Raw genomic sequence first — 11637 nt, 5'->3', positions numbered from 1 at the left:
GCTGCTGGAGCCCCACCGCGTCCTTCCTTCAACCACAGCGGCCACCCGTCACAGAGGGAGGGCGGAAGAGCCACAGAGCCCCCTCGTTTATAAATCACACGCTACTGAATGGCGTCTCCTCCCTCCCTCCCTCCCTCTCTTATGGGGGGGTTTTGAAAAATACTACGCCGCGCCTCTCAGCCAAGCCTGGGTGCCGCCCCGTCTGGCTTCCAACGGCCTGAAGGACAGGCGGGCGCTCCAATCGGCGCGCGACCCCCTCCCGCCCCAAAGGCCCGAGGTAAGCGCGCGCGCCGCGGTGCTGAATGAAAGCGGCGCTGGGCGGGGGCCGTCCGGAGCGCCGCGCCACTAAGCTAGGCTGCCGCCTCTCGCCGTGTGGAGATGGGGACGGTCCACGCAGCGGCGCCGTCACGTGTCTCTCCCCTCGGAGCGAGACGGAGTGTCGGCGGCGGCTGGAGGGGGCCGGGCTCGTCAACACAGGCGCAGCCGCCGCCGCTTGTTTTGGTTCGCAGCGTCTGGGGGGCTGCAGAGGAGCTGGGCTCCCGCGCCGTTCGCTCGCCCTTCTGAGGCGGCGCCTGCTGGTGCTCCTCCCGGGGGGAGGAAGGGGGTTTGCCGCCGCCCTCGGAGGCTCCCCTGCCTGGAATGAAGAAGAGGAGGAGGAAGCAGCGCGCGCCCCGCAGACGCCAGGATGCCCCTTCCCCTCCGCCTGCTCGCCTCTACCCCGCCGGCGCCCCCCGCCTGCAAGCGGTGCGCTGTCCCTGAGCGGGCGGGACTGAACGGGGTCGCCTCCTGCGCCCGCTGAGGAAGGAGCCGCAGCCGCAGCCTCAGCCGCGCGCTGACTGGAGGAGGCTCGCCTGCCCTGCCGTGCCGTGTTGGTCGCTGCGCCCTGCGGAGGAGACCGTGTGGCTGATGCTGCCCCCTCCAGCCTCCGAGCGGGGCTCTGAGTTCCACTTCTCAGACCCTTTTTGCCCCCCTCCCCACAGGAGGGATCCAGCGGACTGCTGCAGCTGAAGCCCCCCTTCTTCTAAGGGGTGCCCCTGAGTTCAACTGAGACTTCCTCTCAAACCCTCTTTGCCCCCCCACAGGAGGGACCCCAGAGGACTGCTGCAGCTGTTGCTCCCCCTTCTTCCAAGGGGTGCCTCTGAGTTCCACTTCTCAGACCCTTTTTGCCCCCCTCCTCCCCACAGGAGGGACCCCAGAGGACTACTGCTGCAGCTGCTCCCCCCTTCTTCCAAGGGGTGCCCCTGAGTTCAACTGAGACTTCTTTTATCTGCAAAACAAAACTGATTTTGGCCCCCCTTCCTTCCCACAGGAGGAACCCCAGAGGAATACCCAGAGGATTGCCGCTGCTGCTCCCCCTCTTCTTCCAAGGGGTGCCCCTGAGTTCAAAGAAGACTTTTTTTTTTGCAAAACAAACCCTTTTTGGGGCCCCGCACAGGAGGAACCCCCAGAGGATTGCTGCTGCTGCTGCTGCTTCCCCCTTCTTCTCCTTCCTCCAAAGGGTGCCTCTGTGTTCATCTGAGACTTATCCTTTTTATGCAGAACAAACCCTTTTTGGCCCCCCCTTCTCATTTTCCTCCCCAGAGGATATTTAATCTGCATCTGAAACAGCTCCGGCTTGAGGGTAACTTGAGAAGGGGAGGGGGCTGTTTTGTTTGGGAGAGAGGAGCAGGGGGAACCCCCATCCTGGAGGAATTTGGACACCCCTCTCTCCACAACGGATGAAATGATGCACTTCTCCCCTTTCACAGAGGCTGCTCCTGGGACGAGTCTTTCCTGTGGTTTCATCCGGACTGGACTTTTGAAAGACACGTTTCTGCGGCGGCGGAGGGTGATTTGGGAATAAAAAAAGCCACCCAAACTCTCTTGCTTCAGGAGCTGGAAGGCACTCTGCTCCCTGAACAGCTGTTCTCTGCCTGCCACTCTTCCTTTCCCTCCTCCCGTCCCGCTTCAGAAAAAAGGGGATTTGGAGCGATTTTTTGCTGGTTTGGGTTGTTGCTGCATTGAATTGTGTTTTGGGTCACTGCATTCTTTTTCTTTCTCCTCCTCCCCCCCCCCCCCCCGCCGACCACTGCCTTGCCTCTGCTGTTTTTGGAAGCTGCCAGTTGCATTGAGAGCTGCATTGCCTCTCCCCCCCCAGCATGGCGAGCCCCACGGATAATAATAATGAGGGCTTCTTCTCGGATGTCAGGAAGGTGGGTTACTTGCGCAAACCCAAGAGCATGCACAAGCGCTTCTTCGTGCTGAGGGCAGCCAGCGAGTCAGGACCCGCCCGGCTGGAGTACTATGAAAATGAAAAGAAATGGAGGCACAAGTCGGGTGCTCCCAAGCGTTCAATCCCCCTGGAGAGCTGCTTCAACATCAACAAGAGGGCAGATTCCAAAAACAAGCATCTGGTGGCTCTCTACACCAAGGATGAGCACTTTGCCATTGCTGCTGACAGTGAGCCTGAGCAAGAGAGCTGGTACCAGGCACTGCTACAACTGCACAACCGGGCCAAGAGCCATCAGCATCACCACCACCACCACCACCACCACCACCATGGAGATGTCACCGTGGGTGGTGGGAGTGTTGGCATAGGAGAGGCTGGAGAGGACAACTATGGTGACCTGGCCCCTGGCCCAGCCTTCAAGGAGGTTTGGCAAGTGATCCTGAAACCAAAGGGTCTGGGCCAGACCAAGAATCTGATTGGCATCTACCGCCTGTGCCTCACCAACAAGACCATCAGTTTTGTGAAGCTGAATTCAGATGCAGCGGCTGTGGTGTTGCAGCTGCTCAACATCCGGCGGTGTGGCCACTCAGAGAACTTTTTCTTCATTGAGGTGGGGCGCTCTGCGGTCACCGGACCAGGTGAGTTCTGGATGCAGGTAGATGACTCTGTGGTAGCGCAGAATATGCACGAGACCATCTTGGAGGCTATGCGGGCCATGAGCGAAGAGTTCCGGCCCCGTAGCAAAAGCCAGTCTTCCTCCAATTGTTCCAACCCCATTTCTGTGCCTCTACGCAGCAGGCATCATGTCAACAACCCCCCACCCAGCCAGGTGGGGCTCTGCCGTAGGTCCAGGACTGAGAGTGTGACTGCCACATCTCCTGCTGGCAGTGGTGTGGGAGGTGGAGGAGGGACAGGGGGCAAACCCAATTCTTTCCGTGTCAGAGCCTCTAGTGATGGAGAAGGTACCATGTCCAGGCCAGCATCAGTGGATGGGAGCCCGGTGAGTCCAAGTGCCAACCGAACCCACTCACACAGGCACCGCGGCAGCTCCAGGCTTCACCCCCCTCTCAACCACAGCCGCTCCATCCCAATGCCTTCTTCACGCTGCTCCCCTTCTGCCACGAGCCCAGTCAGCCTGTCATCCAGCAGTACCAGCGGCCATGGCTCCACCTCGGACTGTCTTTTCCCACGTAGGTCCAGTGCTTCAGTCTCTGGCTCCCCCAGTGATGGGGGATTCATATCCTCTGATGAGTATGGCTCCAGCCCCTGTGATTTCCGCAGCTCCTTTCGCAGTGTTACCCCTGACTCTCTGGGACATACCCCACCTGCCCGGGGAGAGGAGGAGCTGAGCAACTATATATGTATGGGGGGTAAGTCTTCTTCATCCTGCTGCAGTGTCACAGCCCCAAATGGTCATTTTACCCCCCGCACCAGCCATCTTCAGCAGCAGACCCGTTACTCTGGTGCCCCATGCTGCCCCCGGCTTGGTGGTGAGGATCTGGGTGATCCAGAGAAAGGATTTAGGAAACGAACTCATTCTGCTGGTACCTCCCCTACTATCTCCCATCAGAAGACACCTTCACAGTCTTCAGTAACCTCTGTTGAGGAATATACGGAGATGCTCCCCTCCTACTCCTGTGGTGGTAGCAGGCTCTCCTCCTACCGACATTCTGCCTTTGTGCCAACCCATTCTTACCCTGAGGAGTGTATAGAGATGCACCATGTGGAGGACAACCACCATCGGACCAACTCTACCCCACATACAGATGATGGCTACATGCCAATGTTGCCAGGAGTGGCCCCTGTCCCCAATGGTGGTAGTACTCCCAAGGGTGGTGATTATATGCCTATGAGCCCCAAGAGTGTGTCTGCCCCACAGCAGATCATCAACCCTGGGCGAGGGGGCCGTCATGTGCAAACTGTGGTGGACTCTAATGGCTACATGATGATGTCTCCAAGTGGCAGTTGCTCTCCTGACAGTGGTCCCACTGGCTATAGCAAGTTATGGATGAATGGGGCTAGTCACCATCCCAAACTCTCAGTGGAGAGTAATGAGGGGAAACTGCCAAGTGGTGGCAGTGATTATATCAACATGTCTCCAGCCAGTGGCTCTGCGACCAGCACCCCTCCAGATTGCTACTTTACCAATGCAGGACCTCCAGGCCCAGAAGAGCCATCAGGGCAGGGTTCCACCCAGTCTCACCACAAGCCCATCTATTCCTACTTCTCCCTACCACGTTCCTTCAAACACATGCAACGCAGGGCAGGCGAAGAGGGAAGCACTCAGATGCGCATGTCCCTCAGCTCTGGCCGCTTGCTGTATGCTGCTGCTGAGGACTCTTCCTCCTCCACTAGTAGTGATAGCCTTGGTGGCTCTGGGGGACAGGAGGGTGGTGGCTATCCTCTTCCCACCCAAACACAGCCATTGCTGCCTGCTCCTGGTACTGTGGACATGGCCGTGCGGACCAAGAGCCGTTTGGCCAGACCTACTCGCCTGTCTTTGGATGGCCCCAAGGCCAGCACCTTGCCTCGCACCCGGGAACAGCTCCCAGAGCCCAAAAGCCCTGGTGAGTATGTGAACATTGAATTCAAGCAGCCAACTTTCCCATCACCTTCACCCCATGGTGATGCTGGCTCTAGTTCAGAGGAATATATGAATATGGATTGGGGAACTGCCTGCCCAGCCATGCAGCCAAGTCGGAGCGGGGCAACCTCCACTGGTGGCCGAGACTACATGAGCATGCAGCTGGGCAATGGGGGGCAGTATATAATCTGTGGGCACACATCCTCGCCTTCCCCTCCAGCCCTTTTACTTAACTATGCTGACATGAGAATGGGTCGTAGTCGGCTGGAGAAAAGCCCACCAGTTGTGGGGCTACCTTCCCCACACCCCCAGACTCAACCAGGCGAGCTTGCTGCAGTCTTGTCCCACTCCTGCTCCTCTTCCATGATGGGGGGTCCAGGGATGAGCAGTGCTTTTACACATGTCAGCCCCAACCGCAGCAGCCAGAGTGCCAAAGTGATTCGTGCTAACCCACAGGGGGGTCGACGACGACACAGCTCAGAGACATTTGCTTCTACCACCCCTAGTGGTGGCCTTGGTGCCTCAGCTCTACCCCATGGACCAGGCGGAGGTCCAGAGGACACTAAACGCCACAGCTCAGCCTCCTTTGAAAATGTCTGGCTCAAACCTGCCTCTAGTGAGCTTGGGGCCCCATCTGGCATTGGCACAGCAATGAGGAGGGAGCTGCCAGCTGGTGGAACTGGAAGCAGCATTGAGAATGGGCTCAATTACATTGACCTGGACTTAGTGAAGGATTTTAATCACCGCCAACATCACCATCACCACCCCCATCCTCAGGAGAGCACTTCTCTGCTAGGGGGCAAGCAGCCGACGCAGCAGCATCAGCCACCTAAATCTCCTAATCAGCCTTGTGGGAGTAGCCACTTGAGTGATGAATTAAGTGCATATGCCAGCATCAGCTTTCACAATCGGGAGGACATCCAGTAGCTGGGCAGGAGCCAGAGAGAAGGTGAGTATGTTGAAAGCTAACACTTGTTTCATAAGGCTGGAGGGTCAATGGGGATGTGCAGAATGGGGTTGGGAAGGGAAACAAAACTGCTTTAATTCCAAAGGTGATTTAATTGGCTCTTTTGTAAGTATTTAAGGGACTTACATTAAGTTTTGAGCATGGTCAGCTCACATTTTGTGAGCTAGGTTATGTAATAGACCAATTCTGTTATCTTGTATTGGTGTGTTTCCGTTTAGATCACTTCTAACTCTCACCCCTGCCCACCACTACCTCATTGATCTTTGTTGATTCTCAGGTTATTGATGGGGTCATACCAGAATAAGTCTATTTTAATGTGTGTAAACAAATCCTTTAATTTCAGTCAAGTAGGTAGGTTCAGGGTTAATACTGTAGCCTGTTTATGGATGTTATATAAACAGTGTAATAAAACAATGTTCTGTGAAAGGATTGTTAATGGGGAAAGGGGAAACTCAATAAATAACTAAAACCTCAAGTTACAAAGAATGCAATCTGCAGAGAAAATATGCATACCTCATCACCAAATACATTTTGGTGTTTTGCAGTGCAATATTCCTTGTCATTGCATTTGTTATGAAAGTAGCAGCAGCTGCATAAAGGGAGAAAGCATTGCAGAATGTTTTAGCTGGGGAAAGCCTTGATAGGAGACACAAAGACTGCAGACTTAACACTTAGTCTGTAGTAAGTGTATTCACTTACTCTGTATTCAGTGGGGCTTCCGTCTGAGAAAACATACTCAGGATTGGGCTGTAAATGGTTTTTAAAAAACAATTATATTTCAGCTTAGTGTTGCAATTTAACTGTTTTTGTAGAAACAAAGTAGCATATCATGCAACTCCTCTGAAGCATAGTCTTCTTAAACATGAGGCTGGAAACATGTCAGGGCTACACATTATTGTTGTTGTTCTAGTGTGGGTGTTTTCTCTCTAAAATCCCCTAATCTACTTTTGGCTTAGATTCTAAGAAGTGTCTTTGTGGATGCTCTACTGCCCTACTTGTTTAACCTACAGAAATTTGCAGCTGAAAAGAAAGGGATCCTCTGTGTGTGCATGCTCCTGTGCGCCTGTGCAAGAATCTGTGGTTTATATGTGAAAGAGGTGTGGTCTTAACCCTTCAGACAAGGGAGTAGGAATTGGAAACCTCTGCACTCTAATCCTGAATGAACCAGTGACAAGTTCTGTGGCCTTGGGCAAGTTTTTCTACGTGTAAAACGCATGTAGTAATCTCATAGTGTAAGGGTTGCTATGGGGATTATGTGAGATGATGTTTACAAAGCATTGCAAACATGAAACAAACTGCACGCTAGCTTAGCAGCATGTATATGAATTTGCTTGGCATTATTAAGAAAATTTTCCCCAGAGTGGTATTACACTGAGCAAAATAAAGTTGATGAATTAACAGTTCTTGCATTGTAAATGAGGCAGATTTCTGTAAGCCCTGTTGCATTACTGTGTTAAACATGGTAGTGAAAAGAATGTGATAGGCTGGTTTATGCTCTGATGGGTCTGTATAAGGAAGCATAAAACAAGAATGAAGCACTTACTCATCACTGTAGTCTTTTCCAAAGTGTGTATATACTACTGGTGTGAATATGATTGTGGCTTTTTGCAAAATGTTTCTTCCACCAATTATGCTTGTCAAAACTTTGGCATTCTGCACAGCTATGACTGTTCCAAGCTTTGTATTATTGCAGTCCCTCATGCTCTGGGCTGTCTCCTTCCCACTACCCTCTATTTTTGATCCATGGTAATCACTAACGAAAAGTAGAAAACATTTATACTGGCACGGATGGAGGCAAATGCGGCTGCAGTGTTTTTGAACTTAAAATGTCATAACAAATACTTTTATGTTCTGTGACATGTTTTAATTACTTGTGTGCAAACACCAATGATGATGTTGAGAGATGGCAGTGGTAAAGGCTCCTAGAAAATGCAGAGGTGACATTCCTGTATGTTTAACTTGGGCAAGTTAGAATGAAAATGGAATAAAACATTTTGCCATTGGAAACAAAGTTCTTTATTGGTTTTAGAATCTCTGATACCCACAATTGGTCATATGCAATGTTAGTTCTGCTTTCATTGTAAAAATGTGAGGCATGTTGTAGAGACTGGATGCCTGAAATCCTTTTCTCAGTGGTTATGTTATGTAAAATAATTTGTTTTTATGGATGTGGTTGTGACAGTCGCACATGTTGCAGTCACAGCATCTTGGGCACAACAATGAATTGTGATGTGCTGTTACATGTTTTCTGCAGTCCAGCTGAAATATAGTCTAAACTGTTTTCATGGCACCAGTCTCTAGATTCCAATTTGCCAAGAACAGAATTGCTTCTCCCATTTTGTTTCTACTGTTATTGGCGATATGTTCCCTAGCTACTGCAGTACTAAGAATGCAGTATTGGCGTTCCAGCAGTATGTATATGCAGTACATGTTTTTTCAATCCTCTGCTTCCCTCCTTTCTTGCTTGTTTCCCAAGCATGTTACCATCAGATCTGGAGAGCAGTTACAGAATTACATAACAGTTCATGTAAAGCCAGTGATTGTGAAAGTGAGATGCATGGCTGTTAATAGTCTGGAGTTATGAATGTGGCTGCAGTACCTCATGGTCTTGCTAAAATTGCCAACTTTTAATTAAAAAAAAATCAGTTATGCCTTTTTAAAGTGTTTCAGTCAACTAGCAACTGTATTTATTTCACTGTGGCGGGGATCATGGTAAGGAAATAACACAAAAGAACAATAAGTCATATGGTGCAAGTTTATTTTGCAGATTTGTTTCCCAGAATGCATATGTTGCTGTCTTGGAATATCTAGCTAGCTGAAACTTAGTTTTGGGAAACTTTTTAAAATATTATGGAGAAGGAATGAGTTAAAACTGAGCTTCTTTCATCCATAGGTGGAAGGAGGCAAGCTGTTTGCTTTCCCTAGGTCTAACTCCAAGCTTTGTCTGTCTGAGAGGTAGCACCTGCATGCCTCTCTCTTCTGCCAGTGATAAGAACATGCTACTTTCTGCCACCGATGTTTAGAGGCTGCATGAGGGCAGCATGCATGTGTAGCATCTGGCTCCTCAGGGCTTGGCGTGGGTGGGATGGGGGGGCGTGGGTGGAATGGGGGGGGCTTGGTGTTCATTTTCACATACCTAAGACTTTCTCACACATCTTGGAGGGATTGTGAACATGTATCTCTATTATGCAAGAATTCCTCTCCCTGGTGCACCTTCATACAGTACACCCTCTTTACTAATAAGGGAGTGATATTGAGCAAATGAATTTCAATATAGAGTTGGGACAAACCTCAGTCTATATTTCCAGCCCTAAAGAATGCCCTTCCTCAAAAGACAATCCACCTAGTACAGAGTCACACACAATAACCATCAAATTGAAAATGGCCCATGTAAAGCATTTTGCATCAATCCCATTATTTGTAAATTATTAACTTTTCTCTTGAGCAACAAGCCTTTATTTCACACTACATATGCACTTGTATGTCCAGTATCAGTATGGCAAATGTCCATATGTTTATAAAAATAACTAATAGGGTGATGGAAAGGCAAAAGGTGTTACATTGCAAAAAGTATTTAAAAATAAAATGCAGAATGTCCATACATTTATAAAAATAATAGGATGGTAGAAATGCAAAAGTTGTCAAATGGCTCTCCTTTATCAGGCCTGATAATGCTTGGACTGTTGTGCTTTTTATCTGGCAAAAGAGAAGTAGTTGGTGACTCTTCAACAGTGTGTACTGGTTCTCAGTCCTTCTTGCCTCCGTAGGCAAAAAATGTAATTCTTAAGTTGTCTTAAGGTCAAGAGTATTTTTGTTTCCTAATCCTCTTACGTTGCCCTTTTGTGGGTTTATGAGAGGTTACTTTGCTGCCATTTTGTGTGTATGTGCATGTGCATGATGATCACTGCAGTCCTATGTATGTTTTCAGTGGGAACTGGACTTACCTCTGAGTGAACATGCAATGTGTCAGCTTTTCCTGATGCTGATGGAGCTGGTTGATTTTTAGTTTTATTCATAGCTGAAGAGAATTATGCTTACCTTCTCACTCGGGAACTGACAAAAAGCAATGTTTGGACAGTCATGTTTTGGCTGGAGTGGAATTCTCTTACCAATATTGTGTCATTGGCACAAGCAGTAACTGTTATTGGCCAGTTTGGATTACTGATTGCTCGGAAGCCTCAAATTGCATTGCATCTTTATTTAGGTGCACCTGAGATGTCCATTCTCAAGCCTGTGTTCCCATGGGCACAGCATCTGCGGAGTTGTTCAGAAAGACTGTGCTTAATTTGTGCATTGTTCTCACACACACGCACACACGCACATACACACCCCATTGCAACAGAAATAACGCTGTTCATCCTGGAGGATCTCATTCAGTGAAGTCATGTGTGGAAATCTTAATGTTCTAGCCTTCTCCTTTTTACAGTGCAAGTACTGTTGTTATATGTCATGTAATTGACAGAATCATCTAGGGAAGGGAAAGAGTGAACCTGATCTTCTGCAGTGTTCACAAGAGCAAAGGTCTCTGAAGTTAGGGTATGATTCTTTTTAAAGAGGAGTCCTGTTCTTTCCTAACTTGGTATAAACAGTGTTAAGGGGCTTTAAGGACTCAAAGTGAATATGTTACAAGTTTTGTGAGTGTGATCCAAGAGGGCTTTTAAGTTTTCAGCCATCAAACAGTGGCTGTTTTTGTGTAATCAAGAGAGAACACACTGTGCATGAGTTGATTTTCAGTGATTTGAATAATGTCATTTTCAGAACTCTAGCAGTCTTTTGCACTATGCAGGTTAAGTAATTTTTTGGTGCCTATGATGTTAAGGTTCTAATATATGGCTTACTGAGCTGAGGCAGTGATGTCTGCTTTTTCAGAAACCAAAATGAAAGTATCTTATGATATCAAAATAAACCCCATCCAATTTTTGACTGGGAATGATGCCAGTAGACTTTTGTCTTCATTCAGGATTTGTCTGCTGATCCAAATACTGACCTAGAAATAAATCCCTTAGTCCCACCACCCACTCCTGGGAGCCTGGAGAATTATGGTAGTACTGGTGAGAGACCGGCTCCTCACTTACCAATCACTATTGTAACACTGTCACTCTTGCTTGATGACAAGTCATTTTTTTCTTAAAGGATTTGTATTCTCCTCCAGTGCTTAGCTATTAGAACATTCTGCAACGCACAATGTATGTTAAAATCACATGCAACAAAAAGCTACTGTATGCCTTGTACTTTTGTGTGTAGCTTACCCTCTTTAATTGTATGAGCTGACAGTATGTGGGGCACACTTTGGGGAGCTCGCATGCCATGCCAACTATATCCCTGCCCATACTTGACTGTGATAGCATTGCATCAGCACTGGGTAGAATTTTTTAAGTGATGTCTGCTTTTACATGACTCTCATGACTGAGTGGGCAAGACTTGTTTCCAAAACTGGTCATAGCCATATTGGGGTTTTACATAGTTCCACCCACTTAGAGGAACAAGCTGTCCTCTGATTGCATGGCACTGTGCTATGGCTTGGCTTGAATGTATGCTTGTGTGAATAAACATGGTGCACAGACTGCTGAGTTCTCTGGTTGCTCTGATTTTTTTTGTGTCAATATGTCAAAGTGTGTTTGAATGTACACACATGCTGAGAATTTATGCTTACCTACTATTGCCTGTTTGTGAATTCAGGGAACTTGTCAGAAATTTTGAGCATACTGTTTGTAATGTGTCTGTAACATGATGTCAGAACTTTCCTCCCCATCCCTCCCATCCCCACTCAGTTTCACAGCTCCTGCCCACCATTGCCCTTTTGTTACCTGCTCTGGCAGGGTCCATTGGGTGACACAGAGTGCTGCTGCCTCTTGTGGCCATTTTGTGACATCAGAA

The 11637-nt window shown here is 48.8% G+C and overlaps 1 protein-coding gene across 1 annotated transcript in view; it reads left to right on the top strand.

The window, feature by feature from the left end:
• The first annotated feature begins 416 nt into the window (after window positions 1-416).
• The window catches only part of IRS1 (insulin receptor substrate 1), an 84198-nt gene continuing 72977 nt past the window's right edge, over window positions 417-11637 (top strand). Inside the window, exon 1 of the mRNA XM_066621925.1 lies at window positions 417-5742. Within this exon, the coding sequence (XP_066478022.1) occupies window positions 2139-5720 (3582 nt within the window). The 5' untranslated portion in view covers window positions 417-2138 and the 3' untranslated portion in view covers window positions 5721-5742. The remainder of the gene's footprint in view (window positions 5743-11637) is intronic.

The sequence above is a fragment of the Tiliqua scincoides genome, chromosome 3 (assembly GCF_035046505.1).
Source record: "Tiliqua scincoides isolate rTilSci1 chromosome 3, rTilSci1.hap2, whole genome shotgun sequence".
NCBI classification, from domain to species: Eukaryota; Metazoa; Chordata; class Lepidosauria; order Squamata; family Scincidae; genus Tiliqua; species Tiliqua scincoides.
Note: the sequence above shows the minus strand (reverse complement) of the source record. Positions and strands in the feature narration are given on the sequence as shown.